This window comes from Camelina sativa, chromosome 7, assembly GCF_030686135.1.
Source record: "Camelina sativa cultivar CO46 ecotype springtype chromosome 7, ASM3068613v1".
NCBI lineage: Eukaryota > Viridiplantae > Streptophyta > Magnoliopsida > Brassicales > Brassicaceae > Camelina > Camelina sativa.
This window is the reverse complement of record NC_141886.1, coordinates 34,291,156-34,312,178: the sequence shown is the minus strand read 5'-3', so window position 1 is coordinate 34,312,178 and position 21,023 is coordinate 34,291,156. Positions and strand designations below refer to the sequence as shown.

At 35.2% G+C, this 21,023-nt stretch overlaps 8 protein-coding genes and 1 pseudogene across 9 annotated transcripts; 7 read left to right on the top strand and 2 right to left on the bottom strand.

Moving 5' to 3' along the window:
• Window positions 1-260: 260 nt before the first annotated feature.
• On the top strand, window positions 261-1,638 carry LOC104704028 (uncharacterized). Of its 2 annotated transcripts, XR_015562865.1 has the most exons (5): window positions 261-499; window positions 576-846; window positions 956-1,061; window positions 1,151-1,237; window positions 1,322-1,638. XR_015562865.1 is itself a non-coding variant. In XM_019227323.2 (3 exons), exons 1-3 carry the CDS (start codon window positions 940-942, stop codon window positions 1,455-1,457), a joined length of 345 nt encoding a protein of 114 aa, XP_019082868.1. In that variant the 5' UTR covers window positions 897-939; the 3' UTR covers window positions 1,458-1,638. The 2 variants fall into 2 exon arrangements, 1 of the variants encoding a protein (XP_019082868.1); XM_019227323.2 differs by lacking the exons at window positions 261-499; window positions 576-846 and having other exon boundaries at window positions 897-1,061.
• Window positions 1,639-2,380: 742 nt separating this feature from the next.
• On the bottom strand, window positions 2,381-3,049 carry LOC147942011 (RING/U-box superfamily protein). The gene has a single exon (XM_087458716.1). The coding sequence runs from the start codon at window positions 3,047-3,049 to the stop codon at window positions 2,381-2,383; it is 669 nt and encodes a 222-aa protein (XP_087314842.1).
• An 894-nt stretch (window positions 3,050-3,943) lies between these two features.
• LOC104705230 (serpin-Z2-like) lies at window positions 3,944-5,543 on the top strand. Its single transcript, XM_010421197.3, has 2 exons — window positions 3,944-4,501; window positions 4,684-5,543. Exons 1-2 carry the CDS (start codon window positions 4,037-4,039, stop codon window positions 5,413-5,415), a joined length of 1,197 nt encoding a protein of 398 aa, XP_010419499.3. The 5' UTR covers window positions 3,944-4,036; the 3' UTR covers window positions 5,416-5,543.
• Window positions 5,544-7,117: 1,574 nt separating this feature from the next.
• LOC104705229 (serpin-Z2) lies at window positions 7,118-8,867 on the top strand. Its single transcript, XM_019227219.2, has 2 exons — window positions 7,118-7,553; window positions 7,747-8,867. The coding sequence occupies exons 1-2, from the start codon at window positions 7,161-7,163 to the stop codon at window positions 8,638-8,640; spliced, it is 1,287 nt and encodes a 428-aa protein (XP_019082764.2). The 5' UTR covers window positions 7,118-7,160; the 3' UTR covers window positions 8,641-8,867.
• A 1,113-nt stretch (window positions 8,868-9,980) lies between these two features.
• LOC104705228 (serpin-Z1 pseudogene) lies at window positions 9,981-11,351 on the top strand (annotated as a pseudogene).
• Window positions 11,352-12,054: 703 nt separating this feature from the next.
• On the top strand, window positions 12,055-13,806 carry LOC104704027 (serpin-Z1-like). Its single transcript, XM_010420142.2, has 2 exons — window positions 12,055-12,655; window positions 12,907-13,806. Exons 1-2 carry the CDS (start codon window positions 12,263-12,265, stop codon window positions 13,642-13,644), a joined length of 1,131 nt encoding a protein of 376 aa, XP_010418444.1. The 5' UTR covers window positions 12,055-12,262; the 3' UTR covers window positions 13,645-13,806.
• On the bottom strand, window positions 13,708-14,560 carry LOC104704025 (uncharacterized). The gene is made up of 2 exons (XM_010420140.3): window positions 14,417-14,560; window positions 13,708-14,193 (listed from the first exon to the last, which is right to left on the bottom strand). The coding sequence occupies exons 1-2, from the start codon at window positions 14,475-14,477 to the stop codon at window positions 13,865-13,867; spliced, it is 390 nt and encodes a 129-aa protein (XP_010418442.1). The 5' UTR covers window positions 14,478-14,560; the 3' UTR covers window positions 13,708-13,864.
• Window positions 14,561-14,840: 280 nt separating this feature from the next.
• Window positions 14,841-16,787, top strand: LOC104704024 (serpin-Z1-like). Its single transcript, XM_010420139.3, has 2 exons — window positions 14,841-15,320; window positions 15,766-16,787. The coding sequence occupies exons 1-2, from the start codon at window positions 14,925-14,927 to the stop codon at window positions 16,489-16,491; spliced, it is 1,122 nt and encodes a 373-aa protein (XP_010418441.1). The 5' UTR covers window positions 14,841-14,924; the 3' UTR covers window positions 16,492-16,787.
• A 219-nt stretch (window positions 16,788-17,006) lies between these two features.
• Window positions 17,007-18,563, top strand: LOC104704023 (serpin-Z1-like). The gene is made up of 2 exons (XM_010420138.2): window positions 17,007-17,470; window positions 17,590-18,563. Exons 1-2 carry the CDS (start codon window positions 17,078-17,080, stop codon window positions 18,310-18,312), a joined length of 1,116 nt encoding a protein of 371 aa, XP_010418440.1. The 5' UTR covers window positions 17,007-17,077; the 3' UTR covers window positions 18,313-18,563.
• The last annotated feature ends 2,460 nt before the right edge of the window (window positions 18,564-21,023 follow it).

The following is a 21,023-nucleotide window of genomic DNA, read 5'->3' as shown; positions in this document are numbered from 1 at the left end:
AATTAATTAAAAAAATAGTTTATCAAATTTGAAATCAGAAAAAGTAGAAAGATCGTGGGATAAATAATTTTGTTAAAAAAAATGAAAACGTAACAGTGATTATTGGTTTATACTTTTGGGTCAAATAAAAATATATGAAGCCCATCAAACATAATTAGAATAAGCCTAAGTCCATCAAACATATTTGGAATAACCCTAAGTCCACTTTGATTTTCTGTCGTTCACCTTCCTCTTCCTCTCCTCTGTTTCACGAAAGCAGAACTGACAAACGCAACTAAAAAACATTCCTAATTTCACTCTCCCACTAACAGATCCACGTTCAAGGTGGTTACAACAATTTCCATCTTCTATATAAATGTTCTTCAACATTCTCTAAAGGCAGAAAAAGACACCTTAAAATCTCTTTTATAATCATAAAATTATGCCCCAATCTTCCCTTCCAAAACCTCTTTCAACTTCACAAAGCTAAATTCCTTTCAAAACAACAATTCTGATGGAGGTAAGTTCTTTATCTTTTGTTCATATCCATTACTTTTTTCTTCTATGCATATTAATTCTGATTTCTATTGTTTCAGCTGCAACATACCTCTGGATTTTACTCATCTCTCTAATCTAAATTCTTTAAAAAAGAGAATGGAAGATCAGGAAGCCAAAGACCAAGTTCTCTAATCTAAATTCTCTAATCTAAACAAAGGGATGTGTCCCTCAGGAAGCCAAAGACCAGGTTCCTCGACAAACCGTCAAACACCCATGAGGCAACAGGTAGTAGAACAGAGAAAAGTTTCCCGTTACATCGCCACATCCCGAATGATACCAAAACAATTTGTGCCGAACTCGAAACATCAGGTACCATTATCATGATCATGATCATGATCTTTCACATCTCTCTCTTATGTATTTTCTCTAGCAGGGCACTAATTTTTCAAGTAATATGTACAAATGATGAGTAAACCAGCGCCCAAGAGACCTCCCTCACGCGTTATAGATCATGATGCTGAAGACGAAGAGGCTGCAATAAGGTCAGAGGATGAAGAAGCGTTCAACATGCTTAGACAGTTGTTGTAAGTACTGCTCTTCCTACTTTCAAAAATCAAAATCCATTATTAATATGTCTCATGATACTTATATGGGTTTTGTGTTTCCATTTCAGACCCAGCAAGCGTTTTTCTAGGTACGAAGATGATGACATAAACATGGAAGTAGGGTTTGAAGATATCCAAAAAGAAGAGAGACGAAGGTACATGAGTATTCTGATCTTCATGTATTTGTTTGTTTGATATTCCTTAACGATTCATGTGGAAATGTTTAAATGTACTGCAAGAATCGCAAGGGAGGAAGATGAAATCATGAAAGAGAACTTCAACTCTAGAGGAAGAAGAAAAGAGAGAAAGACTAAGAAAGAATCGAAAGCTGAGTTTGTTAACAAAAATAAATTAGAAGAATCATTTGCTCTTTAGTCTTCTTTTAAGACTTCAGATTTTTTTTTTTTACTGTTCTCGTTTAATTTCTTTGGCCGCTTGAGGCAGAAAAGAGTTTTAATTGAATCTATGAATTGAATCCTTTTATTCAATTGAATTTCTGAATGTAATCTCTACCCAAACCTTATTCAGAAATTAAAATAATATGAGCTTATGTGTGTGTGTTGTTGCCTACTAAAAAAAGATGATGGAAAATTGGAAGACTAAGCATATTAGTTGTTGGGTCCTTTCTTTTCTTATTTGTCTCAACAATATTGCCAAATTCAATTTCTCATTTTAACTTGCATGAAAAATGAATTTATTTAACCCTTTATTTAATATATATATTATAAAGAGTATTTTTAACTTTTTCAATTTTGAGTTGATTATAAGCCTAAAGTTATAAATTAAAACTACATTTACTTTTAACATAAAAGTTTGCTAATATTCAACCAATAAATTATATTGTAAAAATTTTTAAAAAATATTACTTATTACAAATTAATAAGTAGTTATATATTATGTGATCACAAATAATAATTCGTGCGTATGCACGGGACAAATTCTAGTAAGAAATAACACAAAAAATATTGAAAAAAGTCAACTGAATGAAATTAAATTGAATAACATTAAAGTTATAAAAGAAATAGTGAAATACTAAACATAGGTAAAAGAAGGAAAGACTAGTCTAATGAATATTAAGGTAGGAAAGTATCGGTCTCTTTAGATGAGCCATCAAGATTTAGGAAATTTGCTTAAACCACCATAATAAAATGTGTTAATTACATGTGGCCTTTAGATTACAATTGTGGCTTAAAGCACAAATGCGTTGTTGGGTCGGGGACTCGGGAGAAAGCAACGTTCATTTCAGAGACCAAGTTCTGATGGAAACTATCGACTAAAACCTCCTTTTGTTTTGTCTATTAATTTTCAGCGAATAATATCATATGTTTCATCTTTTTTTGCGGTCGGGGATTCTGGACATCGTCACGACAAGTTGGGCACGAGTGCTTGCGCTGCAGCCACGTCCGAATACAATCCGTGTGAAAGTTGTGGGAACAACACAATTTCATGATCTTCTTTTGACCACCTTCTAATGATAACTCTTCCAGACAGATTGTGCAGTCTTGTTCCATTGGTATTAGACGACCTTGAGAGTCATAATCATTGGCGCTTAACCAGTTATCCAGCCATGTTTCCTTAGCAATTTCAACTTCAGCTTCAAGCAAAAAGCCTCTTTCCCCTGTTTCTCCAAGGCGGCGGCTCATACTAACCGCGTCTCTGCTGATTTTTGGAACGATGCACTGTCGAGTCCACCGGCACGTGGACTTTGCCTTGGTAAACACCATAGCGAGATATCCTCTGCATATTTCTTCACTAGCAAGGAAAATATATGGGATATCTATTGCTGCTTCTTTTCTCTCCGCTAAGAGTTTTTGGTAAGCCAGACATTCACGACCGTTAGGACTCCGGACAAGAGTCCGCTCAACTTTTCGGATACTAATTGAGAAGGATCCTGAAATTCTGGAACTCACGGTCTGCGTCTTAGATATATAGCTAAGATTAAATTTCGTCGAGATGATGCTATCCATATCGTATAATACCGAAGGTTGATATGATTCACTGATTAGGCAATGACTACGTACAAAAACTCTCTCTTGTCTCTGTGTTCTGATGATTGTTGCTGCATTATTTCGTTTATTTATGGAGGTCCATACGGGTTTCTAAATTCACTTAGGAGAAGGATTTATAATTAAGCGAGGTTTTATTTTTTCTTTCTGAAAAGATATATCATATATTAGATGATGTCTCATTGAACTTTTCCTTCTTCTATCATATACTACTACATCGAATTCTTTGATTAATAAACTGGACTTTTTATTATTATGATATATGTATATACTAATGTCTATATTAAAATAAACATGTAAATAATATTTTACTTAATTAGACTCGCATCATAGTTGACTAATTGGCATTCTTTTGAAAGTGCAAATGAAGATGACTTGCAAGAGTATGAGTAGACAAAGCAAAGATCATGACTTGCAATATCACACTTGCTTTTGAACAAATAGGTCAAAATAATAATTTAGATCACAGTTTGTTGGTCCGTTTGAGAACAGCTTTGTTTTGAGAGACTCTTTTGACGCAGAGTCTTCTGCTTCTTTGGAAGCTTAACATCCAAAGCATTTTTTGTTTAGCCAAATTTATAGTGATTCGGTAAACTGTTGAGTTGAATAAATCTGTACGACATCCATTTGTTTTGTTTTGTAGATCGGTGAAAAACAAAAGTATCTCTATCGTTCGATTTCGTTTCGGAATCGTAAGCTCAGAGTCGGTGGAGGTAAACTTTCGGCTGCTTATACTACACGTGTCCTTGTTAATTAACCTAATCACTTCTTCGTCCTTAAGCGGTGCAACGATGGGCTTCTCTTGAACATATTTGTTGGCCCATATATTGACAAATTTTGTTTATTTCCTAATAGGACGGTGCACCAAACCCTAGTTCTTATCTCTTCTTAGTCTTCTATATATACCCACAGTACACACCCACAGAGACACAAGAAAACATTTAAAAGATGGTGAGGCCGAAATTAAGCAGTTTAGAAATTGCAGAGCCCTCTGTCGGAGTGGCGAAGAAAAGGAAGATATTGGATGTGCAGAAAGCGATGAATAAGCAAAACGACGTTGCTCTGTTCCTTGCGGGGAAAGTAATTTCTGCCGTAGCCAAAAACTGTAACTTCGTCTTCTCTCCGACATCTATTAAGGCCGTACTCACCATGGTCGCTGCTACCTGCGAAGAGGAAACATTAAGGTCCTCCATCGTTTCCTTTCTTAGGTCTTCTTCCACCGACGAGCTCAACTCCGTCTTCAGCGAAATCGCTTCTCTCGTCCTTTTGGATGGAAGCAAAGGAGGTGGGCCAAAGATTTCGTCGGTTAATGGAGTGTGGATAGAGAAATCAATCTCGTGTAGCCCCGAGTCGAAAGATCTCTTTGATAACTTTTTCAAGGCTGCTTTCGCCAAAGTTGATTTCATATCCAAGGTTGGTTTCTGATTTCTCTCTTTTCAATTTCGAATTTGCTTTGATTAGATTAGCTAGGTCAATGAGCTGGCATGTGTGAAACTACATTTATATCTTATTCAATGTTTTCGATCTTTAGTTCGGTTTTGTTTGGTTGTGGTTTTGTTATTATGTTTGTTGTTGTTGTTGTTGTTGTTTTGAAGTCTGCTGAAGTACGTGAGGAGGTGAATTCGTGGGCTTTACATCACACCAATGGTCTCATCAAAGATCTTCTTCCTCCTGGATCCGTTACAAACGAGACCGCTCAGATTTACGGCAACGCATTGTACTTCAAAGGAGTTTGGCAAAACAAATTCGATAAGTCAATGACGCAACACAAACCTTTTCACCTTCTCAGTGGAACCTCAGTGTCTGTGCCATTCATGACAAGCTCTAAGCAGCAATGCGTTGAGGATTATGATGATTTCAAGGTTCTCAAGCTTCCTTATCTACCAGGTGATGATGGTACCAACCGCTATTTCTCAATGTATATCTATCTCCCGGACAAAAAAGGTGAATTTGATAATCTTTTGGAGAGAATGACATCTACTCCTGGATTCTTGGATAGTCACATTCCGAGTGAAAGCGTTAAACTTGGTGAATTCAGAATACCAAAGTTTAAGACTGAATTCGGGTTTGAAGCTTCAACGGTTTTCGTCGATGACTTTAACCTTAATGTATCATTGCACCATAAAGCTTTGATTGAGGTGGATGAAGAAGGTACTGAAGCCGCAGCTGCTACTGCTCTACGTAAACCTATTGGTGGTGGCGGGAGGGTACAGAAGATAGATTTTGTGGCAGATCATCCATTTCTTTTCTTGATTAGAGAAGACACAACCGGTACTGTTTTGTTCGGTGGTCAAATATTCGATCCTTCCAAATCTTCTTCTGCTTAGGACCCGGCTTTCATTAATCGGACTAGAGTTTGGTCTATAAATTTGGTTAATTTCTCTGTCGTTTTCAGGTTTTCTTTCTGAACTTATGATTCGCTAAATTATATACATTCATCAGTTTTAACCAAAAATTGATTTGTTGGGTTTAGGAAAATGTTCATTGGATTGAAACCTAACTATATTATTAGTGATGTTGTGGTTAAATCATCGCTAAGCCACTAAAAGCTATAAGAACTACTCTTGCCAACATAAGAGCGCATAATGCATGAGAAATTAACAAACATCCAATGAATTTTTGATATGCTATTATTTTTTTCATGGGAACCTCTTCATTCTTCATTCTTTTGATAATTACACAACAACTCTAGAATTATCATTGTTGCTTGAAACTCTGCTACTGTTACATCTTGTTAGAAGGATGTTATGGTGAATGTTCTGAGCTATTCGAAAGCCAACGAAAAATGTTATGGTGATTTAGCTTTGTTACCATGTGATGTGCTCAGCAAACATAAATATGTGATTCTCCTTTCGCCTTTATTTGATCTTATATTTAAATTATTATTATATATAATACATTTACTTAATAAATTTATGATTTTTTTTCAGAATATGATGTGATTCCAAAATTTAGAGGATGTATTGACATCATGATTTTGAAAGATTTTATGGGATTTAGTAAATTTGGAATTTTGATAGATTTTAGGGAAGTTGATATGATTTATGGGGAAATTCTTTAAAATCCCACCTAAAATCATGAGATTTGGATTCCTGTATTTTTAACTAAACAAATCCTCACAAATCTTCCAGAATCCCTAAAACTTATTAAAATCCAAATCCACAAACTGTTTTGAATAACAATGGATTTTAAAGTAGATTTTTAAATCATCAGTTCAATAACAGTGGATTTCACGAGACTTTTTAAAATCCATGATTGAATAACATAGGATTTGTAAATTTTACACAAATCACTTAAAATGTCAGGTTGAATCACCCCTAATATATACAGTTTTTTTTCAAATATAAAGTTTAGAATAACATAAAAAAAAATTAATATATGAGAAAAATTGAAGGTATTAATTATAATAACAAAAACCATAGTTAGTTAGTTTTATGTGGTAACCCTTATCTTAATTCATCTAATCCAATTATCTCAAAATAAAGTACTTTAATAGAAATCCTAATAATTTCTTTTAATTATAATACTATCAATATATGAGATATATACTATAAGTAACAAATGATTTAAATATATATAAGTAACAACTGACAAAAGAAAATCTGTAAATAGTAAAAGATTTTTAAAAGTGGAGAGATGCTATATTAGAAACCAATATTAAATTTTAATTAAAATCTATGTATTGGATATATTGATCAATTTAATAATATTACTAAAACAAATTGACACATAATCAATATAATATTTGTTATGAATGATAATACTTTAGAAACTTCACTTAATTTTTATTTATAAAAAAATAATTATTTAAATAAGTATATAAATCATATACTTATTTAAATAAAAAATTCAATATAAAAAAACCCAAGATCCTAGTTATGATTTATCGTAAAAGTAAATATAAGACAGAAAGTTTAATTTTACAAATCTAATAAATCAATATGTTTGTTTTACATTTTTGTTCTCGTAAGTATACGATTTATCTTATATTTTCTATATATATATATATATATATTTATGCTCAGAACATAAATAGCATAACCCTCTCTCAAAGACGAAGGAAAAGCAAAAGATGGATTTACAAGAAGCGATGAAGAAGCAAAACGACGTTGCTCTGTTCCTTGCGCAGAAAGTAATTTCTGCCGAACCCAAAAATTCTAACCTCGTCTTCTCACCGGCATCTATCAACGCCGTTCTCGCCATGGCCGCTGCTACCTCCGACAATGAAACACTAAGATCCTGCATCCTCTCCTTTCTTAGGTCTTCGTCCACCGACGAACTCAACGCCACCTTCCGTAAAATCGTTTCGCACATCCTTGTCGACGGAAGCAAAAGAGGTGGGCCAAAAATCGCGTCGGCTAATGGAGTGTGGATAGAGCAATCACGTCCGTGTAGTCCCGCGTCGAAGGATCTCTTTGAGAATTTCTTCAAAGCTGAGTTTGCTCTAGTTGATTTCCAATCCAAGGTTAGTTTCTGATTCCTCTAAGTTTTTCTGCAAAAATATAGTATATCTTAGGTTTTAAATTTGCTTTGATTAGATTAGGTCAAGAGCTTGTGTGAAACTGTACTTAGAGAAACTACATATCTTACTCAATGTTTTCGATACTTTGGTTCGGTTTGGTTGTGGTTTTGTAACTATGGTTGTTGTTGTTTTGAAGTTTGAAGAAGTGCGTAAGGAGTTGAATTCTTGGGCTTTACGTCACACCAATGGTCTCATCAAAGATCTTCTTCCTCCTAGATCCGTTACAAGCGAAACCCTCTGGATCTATGGAAACGCCTTGTACTTCAAAGGAGCTTGGAAAGACAAATTCGACAAATCAATGACGAAACACAAACCTTTTCACCTTGTTGATGGCAAACAAGTACATGTGCCTTTCATGCAAAGCTATAAAAGACAATATATAGAGGCTTACAACGGTTTCAAAGTCCTTAGACTGCCATACCGACAAGGAAATAATGATACAAGCCGCCAATTCTCAATGTGTATCTATCTCCTGGACGAGAAAGATGGACTCGATAACCTTGTGGAGAAAATGGCATCTACTGATGGTTTCTTGGACAGTCACATTCCGAGTTGGAGAGTTAGTGTTGGTGAATTCAGAATACCAAAGTTTAAGATTGAATTCGGGTTTGAAGCTTCAAGGGCTTTCAATGACTTTGCCCTTAATGTGTCACTATACCAAAAAGCTTTCATTGAGATCGATGAAGAAGGTACGGAAGCTGCAGCTGCTACTGCACTAATTGGCCTTGCTGGCTGCAGCGCTTATATGCCTCCTCCTCCGATAAATTTTGTGGCCGATCATCCATTTTTTTTCTTGATTAGAGAAGACAAAACCGGAACAGTTTTGTTCGCTGGTCAAATCGTCGATTCAGCCTTTGGTAGCTCTGACACTGGAGGTGCTTTTGATGCATCAGACACTCCTGCATACATAGAAAAAAACCATGAGGAGCTTAGGTGGGAGGACTACCAGCGTGAACATAATACCACTCCTGCAAACTTCAAACTCGAAAGGCAGGACTCTGAAGCGAAAGAGTCACTCAGAAGGCATTGAAAGAGACATCGACTCTGAAGCCTGCTGTTACACCCTAACTACGAAATTAGCCCATTCGAAAGCTATTGTTGACAAGTTGGACGAGTCCAAGAGTTAAAGGACAATTCTTGGATTCACCCCGGTGAACCTTTCTTATTCACCCCCTTTTACTTAAGGAAACAAATTATTGATTAAGGAAACAAATTTTGTATATCAATTAATTTTAAAATTATTAATTCTAAACATTATATTATAGTTTTAAATTATAACATCTAAACCCAAATCACTCTTTTTATAAACCGAAATTAAAATATAAACCCTAACCACTATTTTATAAACTCAAACCGACATATAATTTTGCTTAATTTTAAAATATAAACCCTAACCACTCTTTTGTAAACCCAAACCGACATATAATTTTGCTTAATTTTAAAATCTAAACCCTAACCACTATTTTATAAATCCAAACCGACATATAATTTTGCTTAATTTTAAAATCTAAACCCTAACCACTCTTTTGTAAACCCAAACCGACATATAATTTTGCTTAATTTTAAAATCTAAACCCTAACCACTCTTTTGTAAACCCAAACCGACATATAATTTTTCTTAATTTTAAAATCTAAACCCTAACCATTCTTTTGTAAACCCAAACCGACATATAATTTCGTTTAATTGTAAAATCTAAACCCTAAACTCTAACCACTCTTTTGTACACCCAAACCGACATATAATTTCATTTAATTATAAAATCTATACCCTAAACTCTATCCACTCTTTTGTAAACCCAAAACGACATATAATTTTGTTTAATTGTAAAAACTAAACTCTAACCACTATTTTGTAAACCCAAACCGTCATATGATTTCGTTTAATTATAAAATCTAAACTCTAATCGTTATTTTATAAACCTAAACCAACATCATTTCCTTAATAAAAAATCTACAGAATTGGTTTCCTTAACTTGTTTTGTCTTTTTATTTTAATTTTGATTTATTTTATAAATATGATATGACATGACAGTTTGTTGTATTTTGATTGGTTAATTAAGAGAGGGTGAATAAGAGTGGTTCACCCCTAGGGATGAACCCAAGAATTTTTCAAGAGTTAATATATATGAGTCGGTTAATTTCGGGGTCTATTATGTCGTATGTTCAACTTTATATGAGAAAATAAAATAATTTGTTTCGACTAAATTTACTTTCACATTGAATATTTAGTTTTCCATGTGAGAAGGCACATTTACTTCGTTTTTTTTTGCGTATATACAAATATCCCCAAATTTTTCTTTGTAAAAATAGTAATCTTAAATTCCCTAATCAAACCCTTGACTATATAAAGCACATGGATGTCATCTTTCTCTCTCTCTTTTTTGTAAATCAAACATGGATGTGAAAAAAGCTATGAAGAAGCAAAACGACGTCGCGATGGTCCTTGCGAGGCACGTCTTATCTTTTGCGTCCGACTCCAAACCTAATGTCATCTTCTCACCGGCATCAATAAACGCTGCGATCATTATGCAAGTCGCTGGTCCCGGAGGTGATTCAGCCGCCGATAAAATCCTCTCCTTCTTCGGATCTTCTTCAGTCGATGAGCTCAAAACCGTCTTCCGCGAACTATCCTCCATTGCCAACAGCAGCGCTAGTGGCGGTCCAAAGATCAAGTCCGTGAATGGCCTCTGGATAGATAAATCACTTCCTGTTGATCCCAAGTACAAGGATCTCTTTATGAACGTCTTCAAGGCTCTTTACGCTCCTGTAGGTTTCCGATCAAAGGTAATTAATTTTCCACTTCAATCTCTCTTTAATCAGGAAAAAAAAAAAAAAAAAAAAACTAGGGTTGCGTAGAAATATAATTAGGGTTTAGCAGAAACCTAATTTAATGTTTCTTTCTACATGAAGCGCATACACAACGAGTCAAATTGGATACCAGATAATTCGTAATTGTTAATATAGCTTTTTGGTGATAATTTTTTCTTTATTTTTCTTTTTTGAAGGCTGAAGAAGTGCGTATGGAGGTGAACTCATGGGCTGCATATCACACCAATAATCTCATCAAGAATCTTCTTCCACCTGGATCCGTTACCAGCGAAACCGACAAGATTTACGCAAACGCATTGTATTTCAAGGGTGCTTGGAAAAGACCATTCAGAAAGTGCAATACAAAAAACAAAAACTTTCACCTTGTGAATGGCACATCGGTCTCTGTCCCATTCATGACCAGCTATAAGGACCAACACGTAAGAGCTTATGACGGTTTCAAGGTCCTCAGGCTCCCTTACCAACGAGGCAGTGATGATACCAATCACAAATTCTCAATGTATTTCTATCTTCCGGACAAGAAAGATGGATTGGGTGATCTCTTGGATAAAATGGCATCTACACCTGGATTCTTGTATAGTCACATTCCAAGTTACAAAGTTAAAGTTGGTAAATTCAGAATCCCAAAGTTTAAGATTGAATTCGGGTTTTCTGTTAAAAGCGTTTTGAATCGACTAGCTAGGACTGTATTCAATGTCAATGTACCATAAAGCTTGTGTCGAGATTGATGAAGAAGGTGCTGAAGCTGCTGCGGCAACTGCTCTTGGAGTAGAAGGTTATGCTCTTAATAGCGAGCCTCCTAAGAGGATAGATTTTGTGGCTGATCATCCATTTCTCTTCCTTATTAGAGAAGACATAACTGGGACAGTTTTGTTCGTCGGTCAGCTCTTCGAACCTTCTGAATCTCATTAGGAATCTAATCCGGACACAGATGATTTTATTAACCGCGTTATGGTTTGGTGGAATGGTAGATTAAAACAACTGAAGCTTTGGCGGCAAAGTCCACAGTTTCCGTGAAACTATAGTTTCAGTTAATTTCTTTGATTTTTTTGTTTTTACTTTCCCATTTGAAAAGAGAATAAGAAGAATATTAACTATTTTTATCTTTATATAATAAAATAATTAATTTTGTTTTAACTTTTTTTTTAATGAAGAATTGCTCTTTTTTTTCAATGGCTGTATCAAAAATAAGAAATGTATCCAAATTAAACCATTCCCGATTCCTTCATTCAACTAATTTAAGAAAGAAATCTACATGTTCGATAACAATTTCCTTCATTCAAATAATTAAGAAAGAATAAATAAAATTGTTTCAACTTTAAAATTAGGGGATGTTATTTGGTTTGTGACTTAAATTGAGTTTTAAATAATTTAAATTTTATGCAGAATTTGTTGTTAAAATTTAGTGTTATTAGTTTGTGATTTGTAAAAATCATTTAAAATCTTAACAAATTTGGAATTATTGGATTCAGATTTTTATAAAGTCAATAAAAATTTTGTGTTATTCAACTAATACAAAAGATCTACAATTGTTAATGAATTCAATAAATCATTACTCTCATTTTGAAATCATCAAAATCCTATATAAAATTAGAATCCAATTACTCTCATTGAATTTTGTTTGTTTCACTTTCCCATCTGGAAAAACCAAAAATAAGAAGAAAATAAATAAAAAAAACCTTCCAAATTAAACCATTCTTGATTCCTTCATTCGGCTAATTAAAAAAGAATTCTACATTTCTAATAACAATTTCATAAAAATAAAAAACTGTTCAATACTAAAGGCTCATCCACGCCTTTCTCTTTCGTTACAGATCAAAAACATGGATGTAAGAGAAGCTATGAAGAAGCAAACCGACGTCGCAATGATCCTTTCCGGACAAGTTTTATCTTCCGCACCAAAAGACTCAAACGTCATCTTCTCTCCGGCGTCCATAAACTCTGCGATCACCATGCACGCCGCTGGTCCCGGAGGTGATTCAGCCGCCGTTGAAATCCTTTCCTTCCTCAGATCTTCTTCAATCGATGAGCTCAAAAACATCTTCCACGAACTATCCTCCTTCGTCTACGCCGACAGTAGCGCTAGTGGCGGCCCAAAGATCAAGTCCATGAATGGCCTCTGGATAGATAAGTCACTTCGTGTTGATCCCAAGTACAAGGATCTCTTCGAGAACTTCTTCAAGGCTCTTTACGTTCCTGTAGATTTCCGATCCAAGGTAATCTTTTACTTCAGTCCCTCTTTTGATTTTGTTGAACTGTTTGAACTAAAGAACATACAAAACGACTCAAATTCAAACCCTAATTACGAATTATGAGTCAGTCTTCATATTCAAAATTAGTCAAATATATATTTGACAAAATTGAATCTAGAAATGTATATTTGATCGATCTATAGAGTCAAAAATGAAATTGCTAACATATATATAGCTCGTTAATTTGGTGATGAATGAGTTTGGTTTTTCTGAAGGCTGAAGAAGTGCGTAAAGAGGTGAATTCATGGGTTGAACATCACACCAATAATCTCATCAAGGATCTTCTTCGTCCTGATTCAGTGACAAGCCTAACTGACATGATTTACGCAAATGCCTTGTATTTCAAGGGAGCTTGGAAAAGACCATTTGAAAAGTACGATACAAGAGACTATGACTTCCACCTTGTCAATGGCACATCAGTTTCTGTCCCATTTATGACCAGCTATGAAGACCAATACGTAAGAGCTTATGACGGTTTCAAGGTCCTCAGACTCCCTTACCGACAAGGCAGTGGTGGTACTGGTACCAAATGTAATTTCTCAATGTATTTCTATCTCCCTGACAAGAAAGATGGATTGGATGATCTCTTGGAGAAAATGACATCTACACCTGGATTCTTGGACAGTCACATCCCAAGTTACAGAGATGAACTTGATAAATTTAGAATTCCAAAGTTTAAGATCGAATTCGGTTTTTCTGTTACAAATGTTTTGAATCGACTGGGAATGTATTCAATGTTAATGTACCATAAAGCTTGTGTCGAGATCGATGAAGAAGGTGCTGTAGCTGCGGCTGCAACTGATGTGCTAGTAGGTTGCGCTCTTGGTATGGAGCCTCCTAAGAAGATAGATTTTGTGGCTGATCATCCATTTCTTTTCCTTATTCGAGAAGACAATACTGGGACTGTTCTGTTCGTTGGTCAGCTCTTCGACCCTTCGGAATCTTGTTCCTAACCTAATTCCGACTCAGATGATTATTAACAAGGTAGATTAGTCAAGTGAGGTTTGGTTAATGGCTTTGACAAAGTTCACAGGTTCTTTGTTATTGATTGATAATAATAAGCTTGTAAAGATCTCTCTTCTTCTTATTGAGCAAGTCTTATAAACAAACAAAATCCCTGAAAAGATAGTTGGAACAGAGCAATTGACATGAATCAAGCCAATAATAAAAAGGTTAGATCAAGTACATCAAGATCTTAGCAGCATCTTCGATAAGTTTGTCCATCTTCCTTATCCCATCCTTTATCTTTTCCATAGTCTCAACTTTCTTCTTGTCGTCTTTATAATCTTCTAAAAATCCTCTTACGGTCTCATTCACAGTTACTCTCATTTTCTCCATGGCCATCGTCCCTTTCTCTTTCTCCTCAGCAGGAACCTCTTCACAATTAAGCTGTTTAATTCTGAGGTCCATATACTCATGATGCCGGCGCACGTAAGTTCCCAACAGTTGCGAGATGGTGACAGGCTTTGAATCCATCGCTTCTTCAGATGCTTCAGCTTCAGCTACAATTGTATATATGCAAATACAAGTTGTTTAGGAATCTAAATTTAATATAATTCTACCCTAATCTCTTTGCCAGTGTAAATAAAAGTTGTTTAGGGATCTAATTCAATATAATTCTACCCTAATCTCCCCTGCCATGTTAAACAACATTCAGAGAACACAGACACACACAATCATCTCTCTCAACCTCCTAGAAATTTTATGTTAAAACTTAAAACTTACTTGCAATTGTCAACTCCTGAGCTTCTGCCTGAAGTGAAACTTCCCTTTGCTGCCGATCCATCGTTTCAGCTCTCTTTTTCTAAGTGAAACTTCCCTTTCCTCGTTTGAAACTATATATAGTTCACTTAAATTCTTTGAATTTTGGTTTTTGTACTTTCCCATTTGAAAAGAAAATAAGAAGAGTATTTACTTTTTCTTCTTTTTTCTTTATACAATAAATTTGTTTCAACTTTAAAATTACTCTCATTGAATTTTTTTTTTTAATTTTACCTTCCCATTTGAAAAAAAAAAAAAATAAAAAAAGAAGAAGAATAAATAAGGGATCTATCCAAATTAAATTATTCCCGATTCCTTCATTCAACTTATTAAAAGGAAATCTACATTTTATTAATAATTTCAATTACCTAAATAAAACCAAACTGTTCAATATTTAAGCAAATCCACCCTTTTACTGTTTTACAAGTCTGACCTCTTCGAGTCCTCTTTCTTTGTCGTTACAGATCAAAACATGAATGTAAGAGAAGCTATGAAGAAGCAAGCAGACGTCGCGATGATGCTTTCCGGGCACGTCTTATCTTTCCCACCCAAAGACTCTAACGTCATCTTCTCTCCCGCGTCCATAAACACTGCGATCACCATGCACGCCGCTGGTCCCGGAGGTGATTTAGTCGCCGATGAAGTCCTCTCCTTCCTCAGAGCTTCTTTAATCGATGAACTCAAAACCGTCTTTCGAAAACTTTCCTCCGTCGTCTACGCTGACAGCAGCGCGCGTGGAGGCCCAAAGATAACGTCGGCGAATGGCCTCTGGATTGATAAATCCCTTCCGGTTAATAATCGCAAGTACAAAGATCTATTCGAGAACTTCTTCAAAGCTGTTTATGCTCCAGTAGATTTCCGATCAAAGGTAAATTTTTTCAGAAAAAAAAAAAAAAAAAAAAAAAAATCTAGGGTTTGATAGATATATATAAAATAACTAGCTAGGGTTTCACATAATTAGAAAAAAACTAGGGTTTCACATAATTAAAAAAAGCTAGGGTTTCACAGACATTACCTGATTTGATTTTCCTACTCAACGTATGATTCATATTGGAAGAGCTGTTTGAATTGAAAGAAAACATACAAAACGAGTCATATTGGGAGCGAATAGTTCTTGTTTCGTATTGCTTCAAAACCTCAACTACAAATTATGAAGGCTGTCTTCCAAAAAATAAAAAATATGTATATGATGAGGCTGTGTTACAAAATTGCGATTGACAAATTTGAATGTAGAAAATTATTTTTGAATAGTTGTAATAATGAAATTTCTGATATAGCTTTTTGGTGATTAATGAATTGGTTTCTTTTTGAAGGCTGAAGAAGTGCGTATAGAGGTGAACTCATGGGTTGAGCATCACACCAATAATCTCATCATGGATCTTCTTCCACCTAGATCCGTTACAGAAGAAACTGAAAAGATTTACGCAAACGCATTGTATTTCAAAGGAGCTTGGGAAAGACCATTTGAAAAGTCCTATACAAAAGACAAAGACTTTCACCTTGTCAATGGCACATCTGTCTCTGTGCCATTCATGACCAGCTATGCGGATCAATACGTAAGAGCCTATGACGGTTTCAAGGTCCTCAGGCTCCCTTACCGGCGAGGCAGTAATGATAACAAACGTGAATTCTCAATGTATTTCTATCTTCCGGACAAGAAAGATGGATTGGATGATCTCTTGGAGAAAATGGCATCTACGCCTGGATTCTTGGATAGTCACATTCCGAGTTACAGAGATGAGCTTAGGGAATTTAGAATTCCAAAGTTTAAGATCAAATTTGGTTTTGCTGTTAATCGTGTTTTGAATGTACTGGGTCTGGGACTGCGTTCAATGTCAATGTACCATAAAGCTTGTGTCGAGATTGATGAAGAAGGTGCTGAAGCTGCGGCCGCAACTGCTGATATGGAGGATGAAGGTTGTTGTGCTCCTGAGATAGATTTTGTGGCTGATCATCCATTTCTTTTCCTTATTCGAGAAGACAAAACAGGGACCGTTTTGTTCGTTGGTCAGCTCTTCGACCCTTCGAAATTAGTCTAATTCGGACTCAGATGATTGATTATTAACCGCGCTATGGTTTGGTCGAATGGTGGATTGGTTAACTGAGTTTTTGTTGGCAAAGTTCACAGGTTCTGTGAAACTATAGTTCAGTTAAAAACCGAAATTGAGTTGGTTCTAGCTAGCTCTGTTAGTAAACTTTAATAGATATTTCCATTCCATTATGTTCGTTGGGTTTGATTCTTTCGATTAATAATTGAGGAAAATATCCTAAAATAGCCATAAAAACTTATAATTTGTGTTAATGGTTTAATTATAATTATAATTATTTGAGTGTATATTTCTATTTTTCATAACTAATACGACAGAAAAAAAAAGAAGCAATGTAGCGTTATTTTGACGACATTTAGACAAAATATATTAAAAAAAATGTAGCGTTGTTTTGTTCTATTTTTTTGTTTTTTAAGTAGCGTAATATTGAAGCTTTCAAAGAGTAGCGTCATTGTGAAGTTGAAACTTCTACTATAAATACACACGTAAGTTATGACTTTTGAGTCATCATTAACACCGATCGTCACGGAGTTGCATATCTCTCTTTATCTCTTTCGCAGCAAGATCAAAGTCAGCCATGGACGTGAGAGAAGCTATGAAGAAGCAAAACGAAGTCGCCATGTTCCTTTCATGGCATCTCTTCTCTACTGTAGCCAAACGCTCTAACAGCGTTTTCTCGCCGGCTTCAATCAACGCAGCGTTCACCATGATGGCTTCTGGTCCCGGCAGTTCTGTGATCGCCGATAAAATCCTCTCCTTCCTCAGATCTTCTTCCATCGATGAGCTCAACTCTGTCTTCAGCGTCATTGCTACCTTCGTCTTCGCTGACGGTAGTCATATAGGCGGCCCAACGGTCAAAGTGGTAAATGGCGCTTGGATCGACCAATCATTATATATAGATCCATCTACGAATAATCTCTTCTACAACTTTTTTAAAGCTGTTTTGGCTTCAGTGGATTTCAAATCAAAGGTACTTTATAAACTATAATCCCCTGTTTGCTCTGTTTTTTACTTATTATGATACTAGTCTAGTATTGATATAGCTTTTGGTTTTTAATGATAAATTTGTTTTTTGGTTTTGTTTTTAAGGCTGAAGAGTTGCGTATGGAGGTGAATGCATGGGCTTTACATTACACCAATGGTTTCATTAAAGATCTTCTTCCTCATGGATCTGTTCCAGACGACACCATCTGGATTTATGGAAACGCTTTGTACTTCAAGGGAGCTTGGGAAGATAAATTCCACAAATCGATGACGAAAGACCAAGACTTTCACCTTCTCGATGGGACATCAGTTTCTGTGCCTTTCTTGAGCAGCCATAAGAACCAATACATAAAGGCTTATGATGGTTTCAAGGTCCTTAAGCTCCCATTTCGACAAGGCCTTGGTGATACTAGTGGAAGTTTCTCTATGTACTTCTATCTCCCTGATGAGAAAGATGGTTTGGATGATCTTGTGGAGAGAATGGCATCAAGTCTTGGTTTCTTGGATAGCCATATCCCGAGTCAAAAGGTTGATGTTGGTGAATTCAGAATCCCAAAGTTTAAGATCGAATTCGGATTCTCGGCTTTAAAGACTTTCAATATATTAGGATTGGATAGGGTGGAACTGTACCAGAAAGCTTGTGTTGAGATTGATGAAGAAGGTGCTGAAGCTGCTACTGCAACTGCTGTTGTTGGAATCTTTGGATGTGCTTTTGTGAAGAGGATAGATTTTGTTGCTGATCATCCTTTTCTTTTTATGATAAAAGAAGACAAAACAGGAACCCCTTTGTTTGTTGGTCAGATCTTTGATCCTTCTAAATCTTCTTAGACTCCGGAGTTAAAACCTTGAGTCTAAGGTGGCTGGTTATATAGTTCGATAGGAAAAAGTTTATTCGACTTGAATCCTATATTTAGATTTGGTTAAGACCGGATCACTTTTATTATTCGTTAATGAGTTGTAGTTTGAGTCTTTTATTCTTATAGATTGAGTCTCAATTATATGTTTAGTTGTTTCTTCAATTTTAAATTTTACTCTGTTTCTCATAACCGTCTTAGAAAATAAACCGGATTGTCACCAAATCAAACCGATCTAAATGTTTCTCACACTATACTTTTCTCCCTCATACATGTTTCATGCATGTTCTGATATATTTGTAATTGAAGTCAAAGCACAAATTTAGTCATCTCAATAAACATAAAGCATCTATGATCTCAGATTTGTTCTATACATTTATCTCTTTTGGGAGATGCATGGGGTTCAATGGAGTGATTAAACAATTAAGTATATCACCACTAAATAACATTTAATGTACATATCAGAAACTCTGGCTAGCTAGAAACTGAAGTTGCCTAAGGAGAGAACTAAAAGTCCCCATGAGCTTCTCAAGAGGATGATTGTGATCACCTTCGTATAGGTCCTTATGTCGATGTTTACCTACTACATATTTACTTGTTAGTCAGTGAAAACAGTGTTCTTCGTTTGATAAGATTCTTTAATTTGACTCTCTATCTTTGGAATCTACTATTCATCTGATAGAAAGAACTAAAAGAAGGTATAGTACCACAAAAGTAGCCTCTGTTTCTGTTAACCAACCAAACAAATCAGAGGAAGATAGAGAAGATATCAAACTCAAATACTCAATATACCTACCAGACTTACGGAAGAATCCTCAACCGATTGGCTCCTAACTTTACATCGCTATAGAAGAATAGACCATATGTTTTTGGAGTCAATAAACGTAACTAAAAAATGGGTTTGTGGAAGACTTGTTAATGTCACAAAAGTAGCCTTACTTCTTCTATCTATTGGACTTGCGGTAATGTCATAGTGATTTAGCAAATGATATCATTTGTTAAAGATGTAGCTCTTAAATTACATAGTTGGACCGGTATAAATGAAACATGTGTATTACTTTTAACAGCTTTTACTTGACCGTTCACTTTTATAGTTTTAGCGGGAAATGTTTTGGTCAGATCGGCCCTGTCAAACACAAAAAAAAAAAATGTTTTGACATTCACACAATGACGCCAAACATTTTCTAAATTTAAATGTCTAAATATGATCGTTCACCTAAAAGGCTAAAACTAAACAATCAATTCACAACAAGGAGACAATTAGACACAAATCATCGGAATAAACATAAACAGCTATATATGATCTCAAATTTGTTCTATACATTTTGATCTCTTGGGAGATGAGGGCTCAATAGTGCGATTAAAGCATAATTTGATAATTACACCACTAGTTAACATTCAAATCACAGATCAGAAACTCTTGAGAGGAACTGAAGTTGCCTAAGGAGAGGACTAAGAGTCTCCATGAGCTTCTCACAAGGATGCATGGTTATGAACACCTTCGTAGGTTGTTACAACAACGTTTGGATCTTTTGCTAATCTCTGCACTTGTTTCTTCACGTTGCATGTGAGGTATGTACTTCTGTAATAGCTCCTGGAATTATTTATTTTTATAATTTCAAATGAGTAATCAAATAATATTTTTGGTTACATATAATTCAGGGATCTGTTTATATAAACAATACGAAATGAACGCTCTAAATTCCAAGACACAATGCAACCGGACTAACTCAAAATGATGACTTGGATCGTTTAGGTTGTTAAACAAATGTTTCCCAACTAATATATAAACACGTGACCAATAGAGTTTGCATTGTATATGTAAGTTTAGGTCATCTCCGTATCTACTTTATATAACGATGTCATATTTATTTTTAAACATACTAATAAATGTAACAAATTAGTAAAAGAAGAACCTGGGATGAGCATTGTTCTTTACAGAGCAGCAAGACTATAACCCATATGCAACACATGGTTAATTAATATATCTACTTAAGATTAATTAATACTATTTTCATTCTCAATTTACTTAATTCTTATTGCATCTCTATCCTCATTGCCCATATTTGGATCATGACTAACAAAGAGAATCATATTTTCACAACCTTGGTAAGAAGGACACTTCAAGATGTTTGGTGTTTGTGAACATTTTGTCGGACCAAATTTGTACAATCGATTGCTCATCTTTCCTAGTTTTGCAGCGAGAGTGAATTCAATATTTCTAAGAAAGTGATACATTAGGTCCAGATGTTGCTATCACTAAAACATTTGTTGTTCCCCTAATAATGCATATCATGAATACTTTCTTCCTTGTTTTGCTTATTTTGTATATAGAAAACGTGCTTCTCCACTGATAGCTCTTGTCACAACACTACTTTGACTGATTCCTTTGTATGTAACTACAAGTTTGCATATTCGCATATGGTCAAATGGGGTCAGGAAAAACCTACACAATGATGGGAAGGCCACGACAAAAAGGACAGCTCCCTCGATCTCTTGAACAACTCTTTGAAACCAGTGAGTCTTTGGGTGCACAAGGCTGAAGTACAAGTTGCAAGTTTCGGTGTTGGAGATATACAATGAGAAGATCAAGGACTTGCTTCTCGCAGCCAAGAAGACAAATCTTAAGAAGAAGACAAAACGATCCATTTCGTTGAGTAGACGATCGATACACTACAAAAAAAT

What these genes read in the sequence shown, in the direction of transcription:
- LOC104704025 (XM_010420140.3), bottom strand. Translation starts at nt 14,477, where the DNA reads ATGGATCGGCAGCAAAGGGAAGTTTCACTTCAGGCAGAAGCTCAGGAG. An exon ending in TCAGGAGTTGACAATTGCAA is followed by an intron (nt 14,194 to 14,416) that starts GTAAGTTTTAAG and finishes ATACAATTGTAG; the next exon opens with CTGAAGCTGAAGCATCTGAA.
- LOC104704024 (XM_010420139.3), top strand. Translation starts at nt 14,925, where the DNA reads ATGAATGTAAGAGAAGCTATGAAGAAGCAAGCAGACGTCGCGATGATG. An exon ending in CAGTAGATTTCCGATCAAAG is followed by an intron (nt 15,321 to 15,765) that starts GTAAATTTTTTC and finishes TTCTTTTTGAAG; the next exon opens with GCTGAAGAAGTGCGTATAGA.
- LOC104705230 (XM_010421197.3), top strand. Translation starts at nt 4,037, where the DNA reads ATGGTGAGGCCGAAATTAAGCAGTTTAGAAATTGCAGAGCCCTCTGTC. An exon ending in AAGTTGATTTCATATCCAAG is followed by an intron (nt 4,502 to 4,683) that starts GTTGGTTTCTGA and finishes GTTGTTTTGAAG; the next exon opens with TCTGCTGAAGTACGTGAGGA.
- LOC104704028 (XM_019227323.2), top strand. Translation starts at nt 940, where the DNA reads ATGATGAGTAAACCAGCGCCCAAGAGACCTCCCTCACGCGTTATAGAT. An exon ending in AACATGCTTAGACAGTTGTT is followed by an intron (nt 1,062 to 1,150) that starts GTAAGTACTGCT and finishes TTTCCATTTCAG; the next exon opens with ACCCAGCAAGCGTTTTTCTA. An exon ending in CAAAAAGAAGAGAGACGAAG is followed by an intron (nt 1,238 to 1,321) that starts GTACATGAGTAT and finishes ATGTACTGCAAG; the next exon opens with AATCGCAAGGGAGGAAGATG.
- LOC104704023 (XM_010420138.2), top strand. Translation starts at nt 17,078, where the DNA reads ATGGACGTGAGAGAAGCTATGAAGAAGCAAAACGAAGTCGCCATGTTC. An exon ending in CAGTGGATTTCAAATCAAAG is followed by an intron (nt 17,471 to 17,589) that starts GTACTTTATAAA and finishes TTTGTTTTTAAG; the next exon opens with GCTGAAGAGTTGCGTATGGA.
- LOC147942011 (XM_087458716.1), bottom strand. Translation starts at nt 3,049, where the DNA reads ATGGATAGCATCATCTCGACGAAATTTAATCTTAGCTATATATCTAAG.
- LOC104704027 (XM_010420142.2), top strand. Translation starts at nt 12,263, where the DNA reads ATGGATGTAAGAGAAGCTATGAAGAAGCAAACCGACGTCGCAATGATC. An exon ending in CTGTAGATTTCCGATCCAAG is followed by an intron (nt 12,656 to 12,906) that starts GTAATCTTTTAC and finishes GTTTTTCTGAAG; the next exon opens with GCTGAAGAAGTGCGTAAAGA.
- LOC104705229 (XM_019227219.2), top strand. Translation starts at nt 7,161, where the DNA reads ATGGATTTACAAGAAGCGATGAAGAAGCAAAACGACGTTGCTCTGTTC. An exon ending in TAGTTGATTTCCAATCCAAG is followed by an intron (nt 7,554 to 7,746) that starts GTTAGTTTCTGA and finishes GTTGTTTTGAAG; the next exon opens with TTTGAAGAAGTGCGTAAGGA.